Genomic DNA, 25,000 nt, shown 5'->3' on the forward strand with positions numbered 1-25,000 from the left:
GAAGTTTAAAGCCGGATTTGGATACAAAAAGATTTCCCAAGCTTTAAACATCCCAAGGAGCACTGTGCAAGCGATAATATTGAAATGGAAGGAGTATCAGACAACTGCAAATCTACCAAGACCTGGCCGTCCCTCTAAACTTTCAGCTCATACAAGGAGAAGACTGATCAGAGATGCAGCCAAGAGGCCCATGATCACTCTGGATGAACTGCAGAGATCTACAGCTGAGGTGGGAGACTCTGTCCATAGGACAACAATCAGTCGTATATTGCACAAATCTGGCCTTTATGGAAGAGTGGCAAGAAGAAAGCCATTTCTTAAAGATATCCATAAAAAGTGTCGTTTAAAGTTTGCCACAAGCCACCTGGGAGACACACCAAACATGTGGAAGAAGGTGCTCTGGTCAGATGAAACCAAAATTGAACTTTTTGGCAACAATGCAAAACGTTATGTTTGGCGTAAAAGCAACACAGCTCATCACACTGAACACACCATCCCCACTGTCAAACATGGTGGTGGCAGCATCATGGTTTGGGCCTGCTTTTCTTCAGCAGGGACAGGGAAGATGGTTAAAATTGATGGGAAGATGGATGGAGCCAAATACAGGACCATTCTGGAAGAAAACCTGATGGAGTCTGCAAAAGACCTGAGACTGGGACGGAGATTTGTCTTCCAACAAGACAATGATCCAAAACATAAAGCAAAATCTACAATGGAATGGTTCAAAAATAAACATATCCAGGTGTTAGAATGGCCAAGTCAAAGTCCAGACCTGAATCCAATCGAGAATCTGTGGAAAGAACGGAAAACTGCTGTTCACAAATGCTCTCCATCCAACCTCACTGAGGTCGAGCTGTTTTGCAAGGAGGAATGGGAAAAAATGTCAGTCTCTCGATGTGCAAAACTGATAGAGACATTCCCCAAGCGACTTACAGCTGTAATCGCAGCAAAAGGTGGCGCTACAAAGTATTAACTTAAGGGCGCTGAATAATTTTGCACGGCCAATTTTTCAGTTTTTGATTTGTTAAAAAAGTTTGAAATATCCAATAAATGTCGTTCCACTTCATGATTGTGTCCCACTTGTTGTTGATTCTTCACAAAAAAATACAGTTTTATATCTTCATGTTTGAAGCCTGAAATGTGGCAAAAGGTCGCAAAGTTCAAGGGGGCCGAATACTTTCGCAAGGCACTGTAGTTACCCTACGACCCATAGTTCACCCTATAGTTAACCTACGGACCCTAGTTCACCATATAGTTACCCTACGACCCATAGTTCACCCTATAGTTACCCTGCGACCCCTAGTTCACCCTATAGTTACCCTACGACCCATAGTTCACCCTATAGTTAACCTACGGACCCTAGTTCACCCTATAGTTAACCTACGGCCCCTAGTTCACCCTATAGTTAACCTACGGACCCTAGTTCACCCTATAGTTAACCTACGGACCCCTAGTTCACCCTATAGTTAACCTACGACCCATAGTTCACCCTATAGTTAACCTACGGACCCTAGTTCACCCTATAGTTATCCTTCGACCCATAGTTCACCCTATAGTTAACCTACGGACCTTAGTTCACCCTATAGTTAACCTACGGCCCCTACATCAGTTGACTTTAACACGCTTCAGATACGATCTGTTTTTCACAGATATGGATATAGGGTAGGGATAAGATGGTGTAGGGGTAGGGCTGGGTAGGGATAGGATGGGGTAGGGGTAGGGTTTGGTAGGGATAGGATGGTGTAGGGGTAGGGATTGGTAAGGATAGGATGGGGTAGGGGTAGGATTTGGTAGGGATAGGATGGGGTAGGGGTAGGATAGTGTAGGGATAGGATGGGGTAGGGGTAGGGTTAGTGTAGGGATAGGATGGGATAGGGGTAGAGTAGGGATAGGATAGTGTAGGGGTAAAGTAGGGATACGATAGGGTAGGAGTAGAGTAGGGATAGGATAGGGTAGGGGTAGGGGTAGAGTAGGGATAGGATTGTGTAGGGGTAGAGGTAGGGTAGAGGGTAGAGTAGGGATAGGATAGTGTAGGGGGAGGGGTAGAGTAGGGATAGGATAGTGTAGGGGTAGAGGTAGGGTAGAGGGTAGGGTAGGGTAGAGGGTAGAGTAGGGATATGATTGTGTAGGGGTAGGGGTAGAGGTAGGGTAGAGGGTAGAGTAGGGATAGGATTGTGTAGGGGTAGGATTGTGTAGGGGTAGAGGTAGAGGTAGAGGGTAGAGTAGGGATAGGATTGTGTAGGGGTAGAGGTAGAGGTAGAGGGTAGAGTAGGGATAGGATTGTGTAGGGGTAGGGGTAGAGGTAGAGGGTAGAGTAGGGATAGGATTGTGTAGGGGTAGAGGTAGAGGTAGAGGGTAGAGTAGGGATAGGATTGTGTAGGGGTAGGGTTAGAGGGTAGAGTAGGGATAGGATTGTGTAGGGGTAGGGGTAGGGGTAGAGTAGAGTAGGGATAGGATAGTGTAGGGGTAGGGGTAGAGTAGAGTAGGGATAGGATAGGATTGTTTAGGGGTAGAGGTAGAGGTAGAGGGTAGAGTAGGGATAGGATTGTGTAGGGGTAGAGGTAGAGGTAGAGGGTAGAGTAGGGATAGGATTGTGTAGGGGTAGGGGTAGAGGTAGAGGGTAGAGTAGGGATAGGATTGTGTAGGGGTAGAGGTAGAGGTAGAGGGTAGAGTAGGGATAGGATTGTGTAGGGGTAGGGGTAGAGGGTAGAGTAGGGATAGGATTGTGTAGGGGTAGGGGTAGGGGTAGAATAGAGTAGGGATAGGATAGTGTAGGGGTAGAGGTAGAGGTAGAGGGTAGAGTAGGGATAGGATTGTGTAGGGGTAGAGGTAGAGGTAGAGGGTAGAGTAGGGATAGGATAGTGTAGGGGTAGGGGTAGAGGTAGAGGGTAGAGTAGGGATAGGATTGGGTAGAGGTAGAGGTAGAGGGTAGAGTCGGGATAGGATTGTGTAGGGGTAGACGTAGAGGGTAGAGTAGGGATAGGATAGTGTAGGGGTAGGGGTAGAGGTAGAGGGTAGAGTAGGGATAGGATAGTGTAGGGGTAGGGTTAGGGGTAGAGGGTAGAGTAGGGATAGGATAGTGTAGGGGTAGGGGTAAGGGTAGAGGTAGAGGGTCGAGTAGGGATTGGATAGTGTAGGGGTAGAGGTAGAGGGTAGAGTAGGGATAGGATAGTGTAGGGGTAGGGGTAGAGGTAGAGGGTAGAGTAGGGATAGGATAGTGTAGGGATAGGGGTAGGGGTAGAGGGTAGAGTAGGGATAGGATAGTGTAGGGGTAGGGGTAGGGGTAGAGGTAGAGGGTAGAGTAGGGATAGGATAGTGTAGGGGTAGAGGTAGAGGTTAGAGTAGGGATAGGATAGTGTAGGGGTAGGGGTAGAGGTAGAGGGTAGAGTAGGGATAGGATAGTGTAGGGGTAGGGGTAGAGTAGGGATAGGATAGTGTAGGGGTAGAGGTAGAGGTTAGAGTAGGGATAGGATAGTGTAGGGGTAGGGGTAGAGGTAGAGGGTAGAGTAGGGATAGGATAGTGTAGGGGTAGGGGTAGAGTAGGGATAGGATAGTGTAGGGTAGGGTAGAGGTAGAGGGTAGAGTAGGGATAGGATAGTGTAGGGGTAGGGGTAGGGGTAGAGGGTAGAGTAGGGATAGGATAGTGTAGGGGTAGGGGTAGGGGTAGGGGTAGAGGTAGAGGGTAGAGTAGGGATAGGATAGTGTAGGGGTAGAGGCAGAGGGTAGAGTAGGGATAGGATAGTATAGGGGTAGAGGTAGAGGTAGAGGGCAGAGTAGGGATAGGATAGTGTAGGGGTAGGGGTAGAGTAGGGATAGGATAGTGTAGGGGTAGGGGTAGAGTAGGGATAGGATAGTGTAGGGGTAGGGGTAGAGGGTAGAGTAGGGATAGGATAGTGTAGGGGTAGGGGTAGAGGGTAGAGTAGGGATAGGATAGTGTAGGGGTAGGGGTAGAGTAGGGATAGGATAGTGTAGGGGTACGGGTAGAGTAGGGATAGGATAGTGTAGGGGTAGGGGTAGAGGGTAGAGTAGGGATAGGATAGTGTAGGGGTAGGGGTAGAGGTAGGGGTAGAGTAGGGATAGAATAGTGTAGGGGTAGGGGTAGAGTAGGGATAGGATAGTGTAGGGGTAGGGGTAGAGTAGGGATAGGATAGTGTAGGGGTAGGGGTAGAGTAGGGATAGGATAGTGTAGGGGTAGGGGTAGAGGGTAGAGTAGGGATAGGATAGTGTAGGGGTAGGGGTAGAGGGTAGAGTAGGGATAGGATAGTGTAGGGGTAGGGGTAGAGTAGGGATAGGATAGTGTAGGGGTAGGGGTAGAGTAGGGATAGGATAGTGTAGGGGTAGGGGTAGAGGGTAGAGTAGGGATAGGATAGTGTAGGGGTAGGGGTAGAGGTAGGGGTAGAGTAGGGATAGAATAGTGTAGGGGTAGGGGTAGAGTAGGGATAGGATAGTGTAGGGGTAGAGTAGGGATAGGATAGTGTAGGGGTAGGGGTAGAGTAGGGATAGGATAGTGTAGGGGTAGGGGTAGGGGTAGAGGGTGCCGGTTGAGACACTTCATGTCTTTAATAGCCTCACCACTGTGAGTTGTCTGTCAGTAACTTTCCGATTGGCACTTTCAGCAGGTACCTGGTTTCCTCCTAGCTGCAGGGGAGATTCTGATTGGCACTTTCAGCAGGTACCTGGTTTCCTCCTAGCTGCAGGGGAGATTCTGATTGGCACTTTCAGCAGGTACCTGGTTTCCTCCTAGCTGCAGGGAAGATTCTGATTGGCCACATTTTGTCAGGCTTTCAAATCCCCTACCTCCCCCCTGTGTGAATGAAGGATTACTCTGTCGCTGGTTAATAGATGACACACACACACACACACACACACACACACACACACACACACACACACACACACACACACACACACACACACACACACACACACACACACACACACACACACACACACACACACACACACACACACACAGTGGTGTTTAATAGAGTAGTGTAGCTGCTCTGTCTTCAGTGTTGAAGTGGGCATAGTGGGCATAGTTTGTTTGGATAGACGTTCAACTCCGTTGTTTATTCAGTGTGTGTCCCCCAAAGGTTACCTCCTATCTGTCCTGTGTTACCTCCTATCTGTTACCTCCTATCTGTCCCGTGTTACCTCCTATCTGTTACCTCCTATCTGTCCTGTGTTACCTCCTATCTGTTACCTACTATATGTCCTGTGTTACCTCCTATCTGTCCTTTGTTACCTCCTATCTGTTACCTCCTATCTGTCCTGTGTTACCTCCTATCTGTTACCTCCTATCTGCCCTGTGTTACCTCCTATCTGTTACCTCCTATCTGTCCTGTGTTACCTCCTATCTGTCCTGTGTTACCTCCTATCTGTTACCTCCTATCTGTCCTGTGTTACCTCCTATCTGCCCTGTGTTACCTCCTATCTGTCCTGTGTTACCTCCTATCTGTTACCTCCTATCTGTCCTGTGTTACCTCCTATCTGTTACCTCCTATCTGTCCTGTGTTACCTCCTATCTGTCCTGTGTTACCTCCTATCTGTTACCTCCTATCTGCCCTGTGTTACCTCCTATCTGTCCCGTGTTACCTCCCATCTGTTACCTCCTATCTGTCCTGTGTTACCTCCTATCTGTTACCTACTATATGTCCTGTGTTACCTCCTATCTGTTACCTCCTATCTGTCCTGTGTTACCTCCTATCTGTTACCTACTATATGTCCTGTGTTACCTCCTATCTGTTACCTCCTATCTGCCCTGTGTTACCTCCTATATGTCCTGTGTTACCTCCTATCTGTCCTGTGTTACCTCCTATCTGTCCTGTGTTACCTCCTATCTGGTACCTCCTATCTGCCCTGTGTTACCTCCTATCTGTTACCTCCTATCTGTTACCTCCTATCTGTCCTGTGTTACCTCCTATCTGTTACCTCCTATCTGTCCTGTGTTACCTCCTATCTGTTACCTCCTATATGTCCTGTGTTTTCTCCTATCTGTTACATCCTATCTGTTACCTCCTATCTGTCCTGTGTTACCTCCTATATGTTACCTCCTATCTGTCATGTGTTGCCTCCTATCTGTTACCTCCTATCTATCCTGTTACCTCCTATCTGTTACCTCCTATCTATCCTGTGTTACCTCATATCTGTTACATCCTATCTGTCCTGTGTTACCTCATATCTGTTACCTCCTATCTGTCGTGTGTTACCTCCTCTCTGTTACCTCCTATCTGTCATGTGTTTTCTCCTATCTGTCCTTTGTTGCCTCCTATATGTTACCTCCAATCTATCCTCTGTTACCTCCTATCTGCTCTGTGTTGCCTCCTATCTGTTACCTCCTATCTGTTACCTCCTATCTGTCATGTGTTACCTCCTATCTGTCCTTTGTTGCCTCCTATATGTTACCTCCTATCTGTTACCTCCTTTCTGTCCTGTGTTACCTCCTATCTGTTACCTCATATCTGTCCTGTGTTACCTCCTATCTGTTACCTCCTATCTGTCCTGTGTTACCTCCTATCTGTTACATCCTATCTGTCCTGTGTTACCTCCTATCTGTTACCTCCTATCTGTCGTGTGTTACCTCCTATCTGTCCTTTGTTGCCTCCTATATGTTACCTCCTATCTGTTTTCTCCTTTCTTTTCTGTGTTACCTCCTATCTGTTACCTCATATCTTTTCTGTCTTACCTCCTATCTGTTACCTCCAATCTATCCTCTGTTACCTCCTATCTGCTCTGTGTTGCCTCCTATCTGTTACCTCCTATCTGTTACATCCTATCTGTCCTCTGTTACCTCCTATCTGTCCTTTGTTGCCTCCTATATGTTACCTCATATCTGTTACCTCCTTTCTGTCCTGTGTTACCTCCTATCTGTTACCTCATATCTGTCCTGTGTTACCTCCTATCTGTTACCTCCTATCTGTCCTGTGTTACCTCCTATCTGTTACCTCCTATCTGTCCTGTGTTACCTCCTATCTGTTACCTCCTATCTGCCCTGTGTTACCTCCTATATGTTACCTCCTATCTGTCCTGTGTTACCTCCTATCTGCCCTGTGTTACCTCCTATCTGTTACCTCCTATCTGTCCTGTGTTACCTCCTATCTGTAATGTGTTACCTCCTAGCTATTACCTCCTATCTGCCCTGTGTTACCTCCTATCTGTTACCTAATATATGTTACCTTCTATCTGTCCTGTGTTACCTCCTATCTGTTACCTCCTATCTGTCCTGTGTTACCTCCTATCTGTTACCTCCTATCTGTTACCTCCTATATGTCCTCTGTTTTCTCCTATCTGTTATATCCTATCTGTTACCTCCTATCTGTCCTTTGTTACCTCCTATATGTTACCTCCTATCTGTCATGTGTTGCCTCCTATCTGTTACCTCCTATCTGTCCTGTGTTACCTCCTATCTGTTACCTCCTATATGTTACCTCCTATCTGTCCTGTGTTACCTCCTATATGTTACCTCCTATCTGTCCTGTGTTACCTCCTATCTGTTACCTCCTATCTATCCTGTGTTACCTCCTATCTGTTACCTCCTATCTGTCCTATGTTACCTCCTATCTGTTACCTCCTATCTGTTACCTCCTATCTGTCGTGTGTTACCTATCTGTTGCCTCCTATCTGTTACCTCCTATATGTTACCTCCTATCTGTCCGGTGTTACCTCCTATCTGTTACCTCCTATCTGTCCTGTGTTACCTCCTATCTGTTACGTCCTATATGTTACCTCCTATCTGTCCTATGTTACCTCCTATCTGTCCTGTGTTACCTCCTATCTGTCCGTTGTTACCTCCTATCGTTTACCTCCTATCTGTCCTGTGTTACCTCCTATATGTCCTCTGTTACCTCATGTCTGTCCTGTGTTACCTCCTATCTGTTACCTTCTATATGTTACCTCCTATCTGTCCTGTTTTACCTCTTATCTGTTACCTCCTATCTGTCCTGTGTTACCTCCTATCTGTCCGTTGTTACCTCCTATCGTTTACCTCCTATCTGTCCTGTGTTACCTCCTATATGTCCTCTGTTACCTCATGTCTGTCCTGTGTTACCTCCTATCTGTTACCTTCTATATGTTACCTCCTATCTGTCCTGTTTTACCTCTTATCTGTTACCTCATATCTTTTCTGTCTTACCTCCTATCTGTTACCTCCAATCTATCCTCTGTTACCTCCTATCTGCTCTGTGTTGCCTCCTATCTGTTACCTCCTATCTGTTACATCCTATCTGTCCTCTGTTACCTCCTATCTGTCCTTTGTTGCCTCCTATATGTTACCTCCTATCTGTTACCTCCTTTCTGTCCTGTGTTACCTCCTATCTGTTACCTCATATCTGTCCTGTGTTACCTCCTATCTGTTACCTCCTATCTGTCCTGTGTTACCTCCTATCTGTTACCTCCTATCTGTCCTGTGTTACCTCCTATCTGTTACCTCCTATCTGCCCTGTGTTACCTCCTATCTGTTACCTCCTATCTGTCCTGTGTTACCTCCTATCTGTAATGTGTTACCTCCTAGCTGTTACCTCCTATCTGCCCTGTGTTACCTCCTATCTGTTACCTAATATATGTTACCTTCTATCTGTCCTGTGTTACCTCCTATCTGTTACCTCCTATCTGTCCTGTGTTACCTCCTATCTGTTACCTCCTATCTGTTACCTCCTATATGTCCTCTGTTTTCTCCTATCTGTTATATCCTATCTGTTACCTCCTATCTGTCCTTTGTTACCTCCTATATGTTACCTCCTATCTGTCATGTGTTGCCTCCTATCTGTTACCTCCTATCTGTCCTGTGTTACCTCCTATCTGTTACCTCCTATATGTTACCTCCTATCTGTCCTGTGTTACCTCCTATATGTTACCTCCTATCTGTCCTGTGTTACCTCCTATCTGTTACCTCCTATCTATCCTGTGTTACCTCCTATCTGTTACCTCCTATCTGTCCTATGTTACCTCCTATCTGTTACCTCCTATCTGTTACCTCCTATCTGTCGTGTGTTACCTATCTGTTGCCTCCTATCTGTTACCTCCTATATGTTACCTCCTATCTGTCCGGTGTTACCTCCTATCTGTTACCTCCTATCTGTCCTGTGTTACCTCCTATCTGTTACGTCCTATATGTTACCTCCTATCTGTCCTATGTTACCTCCTATCTGTCCTGTGTTACCTCCTATCTGTCCGTTGTTACCTCCTATCGTTTACCTCCTATCTGTCCTGTGTTACCTCCTATATGTCCTCTGTTACCTCATGTCTGTCCTGTGTTACCTCCTATCTGTTACCTTCTATATGTTACCTCCTATCTGTCCTGTTTTACCTCTTATCTGTTACCTCCTATCTGTCCTGTGTTACCTCCTATCTGTCCTCTGTCACCTCCTGTCTGTCCTGTGGTACCTCCTATATGTTACCTCCTATCTGTCCTGTGTTACCTCATATCTGTTACCTCCAATTTATCCTCTGTTACTTCCTATCTGCTCTGTGTTGCCTCCTATCTGTTACCTCCTATCTGTTACGTCCTATCTGTCCTCTGTTACCTCCTATCTGTCCTTTGTTGCCTCATATATGTTACCTCCTATCTGTTACCTCCTTTCTGTCCTGTGTTACCTCCTATCTGTTACCTCCTATCTGTCCTGTGTTGCCTCCTATCTGTTACCTCCATTAGGTTGTAGTTATATTAAATGTAGTAGTTATATTGAAGGTAGTAGTTATATTGAAGGTAGTAGTTATATTGAAGGCATTAGGTAGTAGTTATATTGAAGGTAGTAGTTATATTGAAGGTAGTAGTTATATTGAAGGTAGTAGTTATATTGAAGGTAGTAGTTATATTGAAGGCATTAGGTCGTAGTTATAGTAAAGGTAGTAGTTATATTGAAGGCATTAGGTATTAGTTATATTGAAGGTAGTAGTTATATTGAAGGCATTAGGTAATAGTTATATTGATGGTAGTAGTTATATTGAAGGTAGTAGTTATATTAAAGGTAGTAGTTATATTGAAGGTAGTAGTTATATTGAAGGCATTAGGTAGTAGTTATATTGAAGGTAGTAGTTATATTGAAGGTAGTAGTTATATTGAAGGCATTAGGTAGTAGTTATATTGAAGGCAGTAGTTATATTGAAGGTAGTAGTTATATTGAAGGTAGTAGTTATATTGAAGGTAGTAGTTATATTGAAGGTAGTAGTTATATTGAAGGTAGTAGTTATATTGAAGGCATTAGGTAGTAGTTAAATTGAAGGTAGTAGTTATATTGAAGGTAGTAGTTATATTGATGATAGTAGTTATATTGAAGGTAGTAGTTATATTGAAGGTAGTAGTTACATTGAAGGTAGTAGTTATATTGAAGGCATTAGGTAGTAGTTATATTGAAGGTAGTAGTTATATTGAAGGTAGTAGTTATATTAAAGGCATTAGGTAGTAGTTATATTAAAGGTAGTAGTTATATTGAAGGCATTAGGTAGTAGTTATATTGAAGGTAGTAGTTATATTGAAGGTAGTAGTTATATTGAAGGTATTAGGTAGTAGTTATATTAAAGGTAGTAGTTATATTGAAGGCATTAGGTAGTAGTTATATTGAAGGTAGTAGTTATATTGAAGGTAGTAGTTATATTGAAGGTAGTAGTTATATTGAAGGTATTAGGTAGTAGTTATATTAAAGGTAGTAGTTATATTGAAGGTAGTAGTTATATTAAAGGTAGTAGTTATATTGAAGGTAGTAGTTATATTGAAGGTAGTAGTTATATTAAAGGTAGTAGTTATATTGAAGGTAGTAGTTATATTAAAGGTAGTAGTTATATTGAAGGTAGTAGTTATATTAAAGGTAGTAGTTATATTGAAGGTAGTAGTTATATTAAAGGTAGTAGTTATATTGAAGGTAGTAGTTATATTGAAGGTAGTAGTTATATTAAAGGTAGTAGTTATATTGAAGGTAGTAGTTATATTGAAGGTAGTAGTTATATTGAAGGTAGTAGTTATATTGAAGGTAGTAGTTATATTGAAGGCATTAGGTAGTAGTTATATTGAAGGTAGTAGTTATATTAAAGGTAGTAGTTATATTGTAGGTAGTAGTTATATTGATGATAGTAGTTATATTGAAGGTAGTAGTTATATTGAAGGTAGTAGTTACATTGAAGGTAGTAGTTATATTGAAGGCATTAGGTAGTAGTTATATTGAAGGTAGTAGTTATATTGAAGGTAGTAGTTATATTAAAGGCATTAGGTAGTAGTTATATTAAAGGTAGTAGTTATATTGAAGGTATTAGGTAGTAGTTATATTAAAGGTAGTAGTTATATTGAAGGCATTAGGTAGTAGTTATATTGAAGGTAGTAGTTATATTGAAGGTAGTAGTTATATTGAAGGTAGTAGTTATATTGAAGGTATTAGGTAGTAGTTATATTAAAGGTAGTAGTTATATTGAAGGTAGTAGTTATATTAAAGGTAGTAGTTATATTGAAGGTAGTAGTTATATTGAAGGTAGTAGTTATATTAAAGGTAGTAGTTATATTGAAGGTAGTAGTTATATTAAAGGTAGTAGTTATATTGAAGGTAGTAGTTATATTAAAGGTAGTAGTTATATTGAAGGTAGTAGTTATATTAAAGGTAGTAGTTATATTGAAGGTAGTAGTTATATTGAAGGTAGTAGTTATATTAAAGGTAGTAGTTATATTGAAGGTAGTAGTTATATTGAAGGTAGTAGTTATATTGAAGGTAGTAGTTATATTGAAGGTAGTAGTTATATTGAAGGTAGTAGTTATATTGAAGGCATTAGGTAGTAGTTATATTGAAGGTAGTAGTTATATTAAAGGTAGTAGTTATATTGTAGGTAGTAGTTATATTGAAGGCATTAGGTAGTAGTTATATTGAAGGTAGTAGTTATATTGAAGGTAGTAGTTATATTGAAGGTAGTAGTTATATTGAAGGTAGTAGTTATATTAAAGGTAGTAGTTATATTGAAGGTAGTAGTTATATTGAAGGTAGTAGTTATATTGAAGGTAGTAGTTATATTGAAGGTAGTAGTTATATTGAAGGTAGTAGTTATATTGAAGGTATTAGGTAGTAGTTATATTAAATCTAGTAGTTATATTGAAGGTAGTAGTTATATTAAAGGTAGTAGTTATATTGAAGGTAGTAGTTATATTGAAGGTAGTAGTTATATTAAAGGTAGTAGTTATATTGAAGGTAGTAGTTATATTAAAGGTAGTAGTTATATTGAAGGTAGTAGTTATATTGAAGGTAGTAGTTATATTGAAGGTAGTAGTTATATTGAAGGTAGTAGTTATATTGAAGGTAGTAGTTATATTGAAGGTAGTAGTTATATTGATGGTAGTAGTTATATTAAAGGTAGTAGTTATATTGAAGGTAGTAGTTATATTGAAGGTAGTAGTTATATTGAAGGTAGTAGTTATATTGAAGGTAGTAGTTATATTGAAGGTAGTAGTTATATTGAAGGTAGTAGTTATATTGAAGGCATTAGGTAGTAGTTATATTGAAGGTAGTAGTTATATTGAAGGTAGTAGTTATATTGAAGGTAGTAGTTATATTGAAGGTAGTAGTTATATTAAAGGTAGTAGTTATATTAAAGGTAGTAGTTATATTGAAGGTAGTAGTTATATTGAAGGTAGTAGTTATATTGAAGGTAGTAGTTATATTGAAGGTAGTAGTTATATTAAAGGTAGTAGTTATATTAAAGGTAGTAGTTATATTGAAGGTAGTAGTTATATTGAAGGTAGTAGTTATATTGAAGGTAGTAGTTATATTGAAGGTAGTAGTTATATTAAAGGTAGTAGTTATATTAAAGGTAGTAGTTATATTGAAGGTAGTAGTTATATTGAAGGTAGTAGTTATATTGAAGGTAGTAGTTATATTGAAGGTAGTAGTTATATTGAAGGTAGTAGTTATATTGAAGGCATTAGGTAGTAGTTATATTGAAGGTAGTAGTTATATTGATGGTAGTAGTTATATTGAAGGTAGTAGTTATATTGAAGGCATTAGGTAGTAGTTATATTGAAGGTAGTAGTTATATTGAAGGTAGTAGTTATATTGAAGGTAGTAGTTATATTAAAGGTAGTAGTTATATTGAAGGTAGTAGTTATATTGAAGGTAGTAGTTATATTAAAGGTAGTAGTTATATTGAAGGTAGTAGTTATATTGAAGGTAGTAGTTATATTGAAGGCATTAGGTAGTAGTTATATTGAAGGTAGTAGTTATATTGAAGGTAGTAGTTATATTGAAGGTAGTAGTTATATTGAAGGTAGTAGTTATATTGAAGGCATTAGGTAGTAGTTATATTGAAGGTAGTAGTTATATTGAAGGCATTAGGTAGTAGTTATATTGAAGGTAGTAGTTATATTGAAGGTAGTAGTTATATTGAAGGTAGTAGTTATATTGAAGGTAGTAGTTATATTGAAGGTAGTAGTTATATTGAAGGTAGTAGTTATATTGAAGGTAGTAGTTATATTAAAGGTAGTAGTTATATTGAAGGTAGTAGTTATATTAAAGGTAGTAGTTATATTGAAGGTAGTAGTTATATTAAAGGTAGTAGTTATATTGAAGGTAGTAGTTATATTAAAGGTAGTAGGTATATTAAAGGTAGTAGTTATATTGAAGGTAGTAGTTATATTGAAGGTAGTAGTTATATTGAAGGCAGTAGTTATATTAAAGGTAGTAGTTATATTGAAGGTAGTAGTTATATTGAAGGTAGTAGTTATATTGAAGGTAGTAGTTATATTAAAGGTAGTAGTTATATTAAAGGTAGTAGTTATATTGAAGGCAGTAGTTATATTGAAGGTGGTAGTTATATTGAAGGTAGTAGTTATATTGAAGGCATTAGGTAGTAGTTATATTGAAGGCAGTAGTTATATTGAAGGTAGTAGTTATATTGAAGGTAGTAGTTATATTGAAGGTAGTAGTTATATTGAAGGTAGTAGTTATATTGAAGGTAGTAGTTATATTGAAGGCATTAGGTAGTAGTTATATTGAAGGTAGTAGTTATATTGAAGGTAGTAGTTATATTGAAGGTAGTAGTTATATTGAAGGTAGTAGTTATATTGAAGGTAGTAGTTACATTGAAGGTAGTAGTTACATTAAAGGTAGTAGTTATATTAAAGGTAGTAGTTATATTGATGGTAGTAGTTATATTGAAGGTAGTAGTTATATTGAAGGTAGTAGTTACATTGAAGGTAGTAGTTATATTGAAGGCATTAGGTAGTAGTTATATTAAAGGTAGTAGTTATATTGAAGGCATTAGGTAGTAGTTATATTGAAGGTAGTAGTTATATTAAAGGTAGTAGTTATATTGAAGGTAGTAGTTATATTAAAGGTAGTAGTTATATTGAAGGTAGTAGTTATATTGAAGGTAGTAGTTATATTAAAGGTAGTAGTTATATTGAAGGTAGTAGTTATATTAAAGGTAGTAGTTATATTGAAGGTAGTAGTTATATTAAAGGTAGTAGTTATATTGAAGGTAGTAGTTATATTAAAGGTAGTAGTTATATTGAAGGTAGTAGTTATATTGAAGGTAGTAGTTATATTAAAGGTAGTAGTTATATTGAAGGTAGTAGTTATATTGAAGGTATTAGTTATATTGAAGGTAGTAGTTATATTGAAGGCATTAGGTAGTAGTTATATTGAAGGTAGTAGTTATATTAAAGGTAGTAGTTATATTGAAGGTAGTAGTTATATTGAAGGCATTAGGTAGTAGTTATATTGAAGGTAGTAGTTATATTAAAGGTAGTAGTTATATTGAAGGTAGTAGTTATATTGAAGGTAGTAGTTATATTGAAGGTAGTAGTTATATTGAAGGTAGTAGTTATATTGAAGGTAGTAGTTATATTGAAGGTAGTAGTTATATTGAAGGCATTAGGTAGTAGTTATATTGAAGGTAGTAGTTATATTGAAGGTAGTAGTTATATTGAAGGTAGTAGTTATATTGAAGGTAGTAGTTATATTGAAGGCATTAGGTAGTAGTTATATTAAAGGTAGTAGTTATATTGATGGTAGTAGTTATATTGAAGGTAGTAGTTATATTGAAGGTAGTAGTTATATTGAAGGTAGTAGTTATATTGATGGTAGTAGTTATATTGAAGGTAGTAGTTATATTGAAGGTAGTAGTTATATTGAAGGTAGTAGTTATATTGAAGGTAGTAGTTATATTGAAGGCATTAGGTAGTAGTTATATTGAAGGTAGTAGTTATATTGAAGGTAGTAGTTATATTGAAGGTAGTAGTTATATTAAAGGTAGTAGTTATATTAAAGGTAGTAGTTATATTGAAGGTAGTAGTTATATTGAAGGTAGTAGTTATATTGAAGGTAGTAGTTATATTAAAGGTAGTAGTTATATTAAAGGTAGTAGTTATATTGAAGGTAGTAGTTATATTAAAGGTAGTAGTTATATTGAAGGTAGTAGTTATATTGAAGGTAGTAGTTATATTGAAGGTAGTAGTTATATTGAAGGTAGTAGTTATATTGAAGGTAGTAGTTATATTGAAGGCATTAGGTAGTAGTTATATTGAAGGTAGTAGTTATATTGAAGGTAGTAGTTATATTGAAGGTAGTAGTTATATTAAAGGTAGTAGTTATATTAAAGGTAGTAGTTATATTGAAGGTAGTAGTTATATTGAAGGTAGTAGTTATATTGAAGGTAGTAGTTATATTGAAGGTAGTAGTTATATTGAAGGTAGTAGTTATATTGAAGGCATTAGGTAGTAGTTATATTGAAGGTAGTAGTTATATTGAAGGTAGTAGTTATATTGAAGGCATTAGGTAGTAGTTATATTGAAGGTAGTAGTTATATTGAAGGTAGTAGTTATATTGAATGCATTAGGTAGTAGTTATATTGAAGGTAGTAGTTATATTGAAGGCATTAGGTAGTAGTTATATTGAAGGTAGTAGTTATATTGAAGGTAGTAGTTATATTGAAGGTAGTAGTTATATTGAAGGTAGTAGTTATATTAAAGGTAGTAGTTATATTGAAGGTAGTAGTTATATTGAAGGTAGTAGTTATATTAAAGGTAGTAGTTATATTGAAGGTAGTAGTTATATTGAAGGTAGTAGTTATATTGAAGGTAGTAGTTATATTGAAGGTAGTAGTTATATTGAAGGCATTAGGTAGTAGTTATATTGAAGGTAGTAGTTATATTGAAGGTAGTAGTTATATTAAAGGTAGTAGTTATATTGAAGGTAGTAGTTATATTGAAGGTAGTAGTTATATTGAAGGCATTAGGTAGTAGTTATATTAAAGGTAGTAGTTATATTGAAGGTAGTAGTTATATTGAAGGTAGTAGTTATATTGAAGGTAGTAGTTATATTGAAGGTAGTAGTTATATTAAAGGCATTAGGTAGTAGTTATATTGAAGGTAGTAGTTATATTGAAGGTAGTAGGTAGTAGTTATATTAAAGGTAGTAGTTATATTAAAGGTAGTAGTTATATTGAAGGTAGTAGTTATATTGAAGGTAGTAGTTATATTGAAGGTAGTAGTTATATTGAAGGTAGTAGTTATATTGAAGGTAGTAGTTATATTGAAGGTAGTAGTTATATTGAAGGTAGTAGTTATATTAAAGGTAGTAGTTATATTGAAGGTAGTAGTTATATTAAAGGTAGTAGTTATATTGAAGGTAGTAGTTATATTGAAGGCATTAGGTAGTAGTTATATTGAAGGTAGTAGTTATATTGAAGGTAGTAGGTAGTAGTTATATTGAAGGTAGTAGTTATATTAAAGGTACTAGTTATATTGAAGGTAGTAGTTATATTGAAGGTAGTAGTTATATTGAAGGTAGTAGTTATATTGAAGGTAGTAGTTATATTGAAGGTAGTAGTTATATTGAAGGTAGTAGTTATATTGAAGGTAGTAGTTATATTGAAGGTAGTAGTTATATTGAAGGTAGTAGTTATATTGAAGGTAGTAGTTATATTGAAGGTAGTAGTTATATTAAAGGCATTAGGTAGTAGTTATATTGAAGGTAGTAGTTATATTGAAGGTAGTAGTTATATTGAAGGCATTAGGTAGTAGTTATATTGAAGGTAGTAGTTATATTGAAGGCAGTAGTTATATTGAAGGCATTAGGTAGTAGTTATATTGAAGGTAGTAGTTATATTGAAGGTAGTAGTTATATTGAAGGTAGTAGTTATATTGAAGGCATTAGGTAGTAGTTATATTGAAGGTAGTAGTTATATTGAAGGTAGTAGTTATATTGAAGGTAGTAGTTATATTAAAGGTAGTAGTTATATTGAAGGTAGTAGTTATATTGAAGGTAGTAGTTATATTGAAGGTAGTAGTTATATTGAAGGTAGTAGTTATATTGAAGGCATTAGGTAGTAGTTATATTGAAGGTAGTAGTTATATTGAAGGTAGTAGTTATATTGAAGGTAGTAGTTATATTGAAGGTAGTAGTTATATTGAAGGTAGTAGTTATATTGAAGGTAGTAGTTATATTGAAGGTAGTAGTTATATTGAAGGTAGTAGTTATATTGAAGGTAGTAGTTATATTGAAGGCATTAGGTAGTAGTTATATTAAAGGTAGTAGTTATATTGAAGGTAGTAGTTATATTAAAGGTAGTAGTTATATTGAAGGTAGTAGTTATATTAAAGGTAGTAGTTATATTGAAGGCATTAGGTAGTAGTTATATTGAAGGTAGTAGTTATATTGAAGGTAGTAGTTATATTGAAGGTAGTAGTTATATTTAAGGTAGTAGTTATATTGAAGGTAGTAGTTATATTGAAGGTAGTAGTTATATTAAAGGTAGTAGTTATATTGAAGGTAGTAGTTATATTGAAGGTAGTAGTTATATTGAAGGTAGTAGTTATATTGAAGGTAGTAGTTATATTGAAGGCATTAGGTAGTAGTTATATTGAAGGTAGTAGTTATATTGAAGGTAGTAGTTATATTGAAGGTAGTAGTTATATTGAAGGCATTAGGTAGTAGTTATATTGAAGGTAGTAGTTATATTGAAGGTAGTAGTTATATTGAAGGTAGTAGTTATATTAAAGGTAGTAGTTATATTGAAGGTAGTAGTTATATTGAAGGTAGTAGTTATATTGAAGGTAGTAGTTATATTGAAGGTAGTAGTTATATTGAAGGCATTAGGTAGTAGTTATATTGAAGGTAGTAGTTATATTGAAGGTAGTAGTTATATTGAAGGTAGTAGTTATATTGAAGGTAGTAGTTATATTGAAGGTAGTAGTTATATTGAAGGTAGTAGTTATATTGAAGGTAGTAGTTATATTGAAGGTAGTAGTTATATTGAAGGTAGTAGTTATATTGAAGGTAGTAGTTATATTGAAGGCATTAGGTAGTAGTTATATTAAAGGTAGTAGTTATATTGAAGGTAGTAGTTATATTAAAGGTAGTAGTTATATTGAAGGTAGTAGTTATATTAAAGGTAGTAGTTATATTGAAGGCATTAGGTAGTAGTTATATTGAAGGTAGTAGTTATATTGAAGGTAGTAGTTATATTGAAGGTAGTAGTTATATTTAAGGTAGTAGTTATATTGAAGGTAGTAGTTATATTGAAGGTAGTAGTTATATTAAAGGTAGTAGTTATATTGAAGGTAGTAGTTATATTGAAGGTAGTAGTTATATTGAAGGTAGTAGTTATATTGAAGGTAGTAGTTATATTGAAGGCATTAGGTAGTAGTTATAGTAAAGGCATTGCATCCCTCCCAGCTTGACCGATGCTCTTCTCTTTTCTGTCTCCTCTTTCCAGTAACAGCCCGGCCCATAAGTACTACCTGGCCAGTAGTCCTGTGTCTGGGGCTGTTTACCTGTCAGACACCAGCACTAGGAAGGTGTTCAAGGTGAAGTCTCTGAGCGCCATAAAAGATGTGGCCAAGAACCTGGAGCTGGTAGCCGGGACTGGAGACCAGTGTCTGCCCTACGACGAGACACGATGTGGAGATGGGGGCAAGGCTGTGGAGGCCACGCTCACCAACCCACGAGGTATGGGCATAGCATTTCAGGTTGTACCTAACATAACAGGTGCATTTTGGGAGGTGCGTATATTGGAACAGGGAAAAAAAAGGACTGTTGAAAGATCATATCATGTGGCTGTTTCCCTTACGCTCTGACACTACTAATCTGGTTGGGTAGACTTCAGTGTAAGGTTACTGCTAGTTCAGGGTTACTGATGGGTTAGAGGGTTAGCTGACAGGGGACATAGCTTCAGTGTAAGGTTACTGCTAGTTCAGGGTTACTGATGGGTTAGAGGGTTAGCTGACAGGGGACATAGCTTCAGTGTAAGGTTACTGCTAGTTCAGGGTTACTGATGGGTTAGAGGGTTAGCTGACTGGGAACATAGCTTCAGTGTAAGGTTACTGCTAGTTCAGGGTTACTGATGGGTTAGAGGGTTAGCTGACTGGGAACATAGCTTCAGTGTAAGGTTACTGCTAGTTCAGGGTTACTGATGGGTTAGAGGGTTAGCTGACTGGGAACATAGCTTCAGTGTAAGGTTACTGCTAGTTCAGGGTTACTGATGGGTTAGAGGGTTAGCTGACTGGGAACATAGCTTCAGTGTAAGGTTACTGCTAGTTCAGGGTTACTGATGGGTTAGAGGGTTAGCTGACTGGGAACATAGCTTCAGTGTAAGGTTACTGCTAGTTCAGGGTTACTGATGGGTTAGAGGGTTAGCTGACTGGGAACATAGCTTCAGTGTAAGGTTACTGCTAGTTCAGGGTTACTGATGGGTTAGAGGGTTAGCTGACTGGGAACATAGCTTCAGTGTAAGGTTACTGCTAGTTCAGGGTTACTGATGGGTTAGAGGGTTAGCTGACTGGGAACATAGCTTCAGTGTAAGGTTACTGCTAGTTCAGGGTTACTGATGGGTTAGAGGGTTAGCTGACAGGGGACATAGCTTCAGTGTAAGGTTACTGCTAGTTCAGGGTTACTGATGGGTTAGAGGGTTAGCTGACTGGGAACATAGCTTCAGTGTAAGGTTACTGCTAGTTCAGGGTTACTGATGGGTTAGAGGGTTAGCTGACTGGGAACATAGCTTCAGTGTAAGGTTACTGCTAGTTCAGGGTTACTGATGGGTTAGAGGGTTAGCTGACAGGGAACATAGCTTCAGTGTAAGGTTACTGCTAGTTCAGGGTTACTGATGGGTTAGAGGGTTAGCTGACTGGGAACATAGCTTCAGTGTAAGGTTACTGCTAGTTCAGGGTTACTGATGGGTTAGAGGGTTAGCTGACTGGGAACATAGCTTCAGTGTAAGGTTACTGCTAGTTCAGGGTTACTGATGGGTTAGAGGGTTAGCTGACTGGGAACATAGCTTCAGTGTAAGGTTACTGCTAGTTCAGGGTTACTGATGGGTTAGAGGGTTAGCTGACTGGGAACATAGCTTCAGTGTAAGGTTACTGCTAGTTCAGGGTTACTGATGGGTTAGAGGGTTAGCTGACTGGGAACATAGCTTCAGTGTAAGGTTACTGCTAGTTCAGGGTTACTGATGGGTTAGAGGGTTAGCTGACTGGGAACATAGCTTCAGTGTAAGGTTAGTTCAGGGTTACTGATGGGTTAGAGGGTTAGCTGACTGGGAACATAGCTTCAGTGTAAGGTTAGTTCAGGGTTACTGATGGGTTAGAGGGTTAGCTGACTGGGAACATAGCTTCAGTGTAAGGTTAGTTCAGGGTTACTGATGGGTTAGAGGGTTAGCTGACTGGGAACATAGCTTCAGTGTAAGGTTAGTTCAGGGTTACTGATGGGTTAGAGGGTTAGCTGACTGGGAACATAGCTTCAGTGTAAGGTTACTGCTAGTTCAGGGTTACTGATGGGTTAGAGGGTTAGCTGACTGGGAACATAGCTTCAGTGTAAGGTTACTGCTAGTTCAGGGTTACTGATGGGTTAGAGGGTTAGCTGACTGGGAACATAGCTTCAGTGTAAGGTTACTGCTAGTTCAGGGTTACTGATGGGTTAGAGGGTTAGCTGACAGGGGACATAGCTTCAGTGTAAGGTTACTGCTAGTTCAGGGTTACTGATGGGTTAGAGGGTTAGCTGACTGGGAACATAGCTTCAGTGTAAGGTTACTGCTAGTTCAGGGTTACTGATGGGTTAGAGGGTTAGCTGACTGGGAACATAGCTTCAGTGTAAGGTTAGTTCAGGGTTACTGATGGGTTAGAGGGTTAGCTGACTGGGAACATAGCTTCAGTGTAAGGTTACTGCTAGTTCAGGGTTACTGATGGGTTAGAGGGTTAGCTGACTGGGAACATAGCTTCAGTGTAAGGTTACTGCTAGTTCAGGGTTACTGATGGGTTAGAGGGTTAGCTGACTGGGAACATAGCTTCAGTGTAAGGTTAGTTCAGGGTTACTGATGGGTTAGAGGGTTAGCTGACTGGGAACATAGCTTCAGTGTAAGGTTACTGCTAGTTCAGGGTTACTGATGGGTTAGAGGGTTAGCTGACTGGGAACATAGCTTCAGTGTAAGGTTAGTTCAGGGTTACTGATGGGTTAGAGGGTTAGCTGACTGGGAACATAGCTTCAGTGTAAGGTTAGTTCAGGGTTACTGATGGGTTAGAGGGTTAGCTGACTGGGAACATAGCTTCAGTGTAAGGTTAGTTCAGGGTTACTGATGGGTTAGAGGGTTAGCTGACTGGGAACATAGCTTCAGTGTAAGGTTAGTTCAGGGTTACTGATGGGTTAGAGGGTTAGCTGACTGGGAACATAGCTTCAGTGTAAGGTTACTGCTAGTTCAGGGTTACTGATGGGTTAGAGGGTTAGCTGACTGGGAACATAGCTTCAGTGTAAGGTTACTGCTAGTTCAGGGTTACTGATGGGTTAGAGGGTTAGCTGACTGGGGACATAGCTTCAGTGTAAGGTTACTGCTAGTTCAGGGTTACTGATGGGTTAGAGGGTTAGCTGACAGGGGACATAGCTTCAGTGTAAGGTTACTGCTAGTTCAGGGTTACTGATGGGTTAGAGGGTTAGCTGACTGGGAACATAGCTTCAGTGTAAGGTTACTGCTAGTTCAGGGTTACTGATGGGTTAGAGGGTTAGCTGACTGGGAACATAGCTTCAGTGTAAGGTTAGTTCAGGGTTACTGATGGGTTAGAGGGTTAGCTGACTGGGAACATAGCTTCAGTGTAAGGTTACTGCTAGTTCAGGGTTACTGATGGGTTAGAGGGTTAGCTGACTGGGAACATAGCTTCAGTGTAAGGTTACTGCTAGTTCAGGGTTACTGATGGGTTAGAGGGTTAGCTGACAGGGGACATAGCTTCAGTGTAAGGTTAGTTCAGGGTTACTGATGGGTTAGAGGGTTAGCTGACTGGGAACATAGCTTCAGTGTAAGGTTAGTTCAGGGTTACTGATGGGTTAGAGGGTTAGCTGACTGGGAACATAGCTTCAGTGTAAGGTTAGTTCAGGGTTACTGATGGGTTAGAGGGTTAGCTGACTGGGAACATAGCTTCAGTGTAAGGTTAGTTCAGGGTTACTGATGGGTTAGAGGGTTAGCTGACTGGGAATATAGCTTCAGTGTAAGGTTAGTTCAGGGTTACTGATGGGTTAGAGGGTTAGCTGACTGGGAACATAGCTTCAGTGTAAGGTTAGTTCAGGGTTACTGATGGGTTAGAGGGTTAGCTGACTGGGAACATAGCTTCAGTGTAAGGTTAGTTCAGGGTTACTGATGGGTTAGAGGGTTAGCTGACTGGGAATATAGCTTCAGTGTAAGGTTAGTTCAGGGTTACTGATGGGTTAGAGGGTTAGCTGACTGGGAACATAGCTTCAGTGTAAGGTTAGTTCAGGGTTACTGATGGGTTAGAGGGTTAGCTGACTGGGAACATAGCTTCAGTGTAAGGTTACTGCTAGTTCAGGGTTACTGATGGGTTAGAGGGTTAGCTGACTGGGAACATAGCTTCAGTGTAAGGTTACTGCTAGTTCAGGGTTACTGATGGGTTAGAGGGTTAGCTGACTGGGAACATAGCTTCAGTGTAAGGTTACTGCTAGTTCAGGGTTACTGATGGGTTAGAGGGTTAGCTGACTGGGAACATAGCTTCAGTGTAAGGTTACTGCTAGTTCAGGGTTACTGATGGGTTAGAGGGTTAGCTGACTGGGAACATAGCTTCAGTGTAAGGTTACTGCTAGTTCAGGGTTACTGATGGGTTAGAGGGTTAGCTGACTGGGAACATAGCTTCAGTGTAAGGTTACTGCTAGTTCAGGGTTACTGATGGGTTAGAGGGTTAGCTGACTGGGAACATAGCTTCAGTGTAAGGTTACTGCTAGTTCAGGGTTACTGATGGGTTAGAGGGTTAGCTGACTGGGAACATAGCTTCAGTGTAAGGTTACTGCTAGTTCAGGGTTACTGATGGGTTAGAGGGTTAGCTGACAGGGGACATAGCTTCAGTGTAAGGTTACTGCTAGTTCAGGGTTACTGATGGGTTAGAGGGTTAGCTGACTGGGAACATAGCTTCAGTGTAAGGTTACTGCTAGTTCAGGGTTACTGATGGGTTAGAGGGTTAGCTGACTGGGAACATAGCTTCAGTGTAAGGTTACTGCTAGTTCAGGGTTACTGATGGGTTAGAGGGTTAGCTGACAGGGAACATAGCTTCAGTGTAAGGTTACTGCTAGTTCAGGGTTACTGATGGGTTAGAGGGTTAGCTGACTGGGAACATAGCTTCAGTGTAAGGTTACTGCTAGTTCAGGGTTACTGATGGGTTAGAGGGTTAGCTGACTGGGAACATAGCTTCAGTGTAAGGTTACTGCTAGTTCAGGGTTACTGATGGGTTAGAGGGTTAGCTGACTGGGAACATAGCTTCAGTGTAAGGTTACTGCTAGTTCAGGGTTACTGATGGGTTAGAGGGTTAGCTGACTGGGAACATAGCTTCAGTGTAAGGTTACTGCTAGTTCAGGGTTACTGATGGGTTAGAGGGTTAGCTGACTGGGAACATAGCTTCAGTGTAAGGTTACTGCTAGTTCAGGGTTACTGATGGGTTAGAGGGTTAGCTGACTGGGAACATAGCTTCAGTGTAAGGTTAGTTCAGGGTTACTGATGGGTTAGAGGGTTAGCTGACTGGGAACATAGCTTCAGTGTAAGGTTAGTTCAGGGTTACTGATGGGTTAGAGGGTTAGCTGACTGGGAACATAGCTTCAGTGTAAGGTTAGTTCAGGGTTACTGATGGGTTAGAGGGTTAGCTGACTGGGAACATAGCTTCAGTGTAAGGTTAGTTCAGGGTTACTGATGGGTTAGAGGGTTAGCTGACTGGGAACATAGCTTCAGTGTAAGGTTACTGCTAGTTCAGGGTTACTGATGGGTTAGAGGGTTAGCTGACTGGGAACATAGCTTCAGTGTAAGGTTACTGCTAGTTCAGGGTTACTGATGGGTTAGAGGGTTAGCTGACTGGGGACATAGCTTCAGTGTAAGGTTACTGCTAGTTCAGGGTTACTGATGGGTTAGAGGGTTAGCTGACAGGGGACATAGCTTCAGTGTAAGGTTACTGCTAGTTCAGGGTTACTGATGGGTTAGAGGGTTAGCTGACTGGGAACATAGCTTCAGTGTAAGGTTACTGCTAGTTCAGGGTTACTGATGGGTTAGAGGGTTAGCTGACTGGGAACATAGCTTCAGTGTAAGGTTAGTTCAGGGTTACTGATGGGTTAGAGGGTTAGCTGACTGGGAACATAGCTTCAGTGTAAGGTTACTGCTAGTTCAGGGTTACTGATGGGTTAGAGGGTTAGCTGACTGGGAACATAGCTTCAGTGTAAGGTTACTGCTAGTTCAGGGTTACTGATGGGTTAGAGGGTTAGCTGACTGGGAACATAGCTTCAGTGTAAGGTTAGTTCAGGGTTACTGATGGGTTAGAGGGTTAGCTGACTGGGAACATAGCTTCAGTGTAAGGTTACTGCTAGTTCAGGGTTACTGATGGGTTAGAGGGTTAGCTGACTGGGAACATAGCTTCAGTGTAAGGTTAGTTCAGGGTTACTGATGGGTTAGAGGGTTAGCTGACTGGGAACATAGCTTCAGTGTAAGGTTAGTTCAGGGTTACTGATGGGTTAGAGGGTTAGCTGACTGGGAACATAGCTTCAGTGTAAGGTTAGTTCAGGGTTAC

At 39.7% G+C, this 25,000-nt stretch overlaps 1 protein-coding gene across 2 annotated transcripts in view; it reads left to right on the forward strand.

The window, feature by feature from the left end:
* LOC110503028 (teneurin-4) overlaps nucleotides 1–25,000 on the forward strand; it is a 332,490-nt gene that overhangs the window by 137,865 nt on the left and 169,625 nt on the right. For both annotated transcript variants that reach the window (XM_090224046.1, XM_090224045.1), the window contains one exon: nucleotides 18,685–18,917. In XM_090224046.1, coding sequence (XP_090080172.1) covers nucleotides 18,685–18,917 — 233 coding nt within the window. The remainder of the gene's footprint in view (nucleotides 1–18,684; nucleotides 18,918–25,000) is intronic.

This window comes from Oncorhynchus mykiss, chromosome 27, assembly GCF_057628025.1.
Source record: "Oncorhynchus mykiss isolate SJ-2025 chromosome 27, ASM5762802v1, whole genome shotgun sequence".
NCBI classification, from domain to species: domain Eukaryota; kingdom Metazoa; phylum Chordata; class Actinopteri; order Salmoniformes; family Salmonidae; genus Oncorhynchus; species Oncorhynchus mykiss.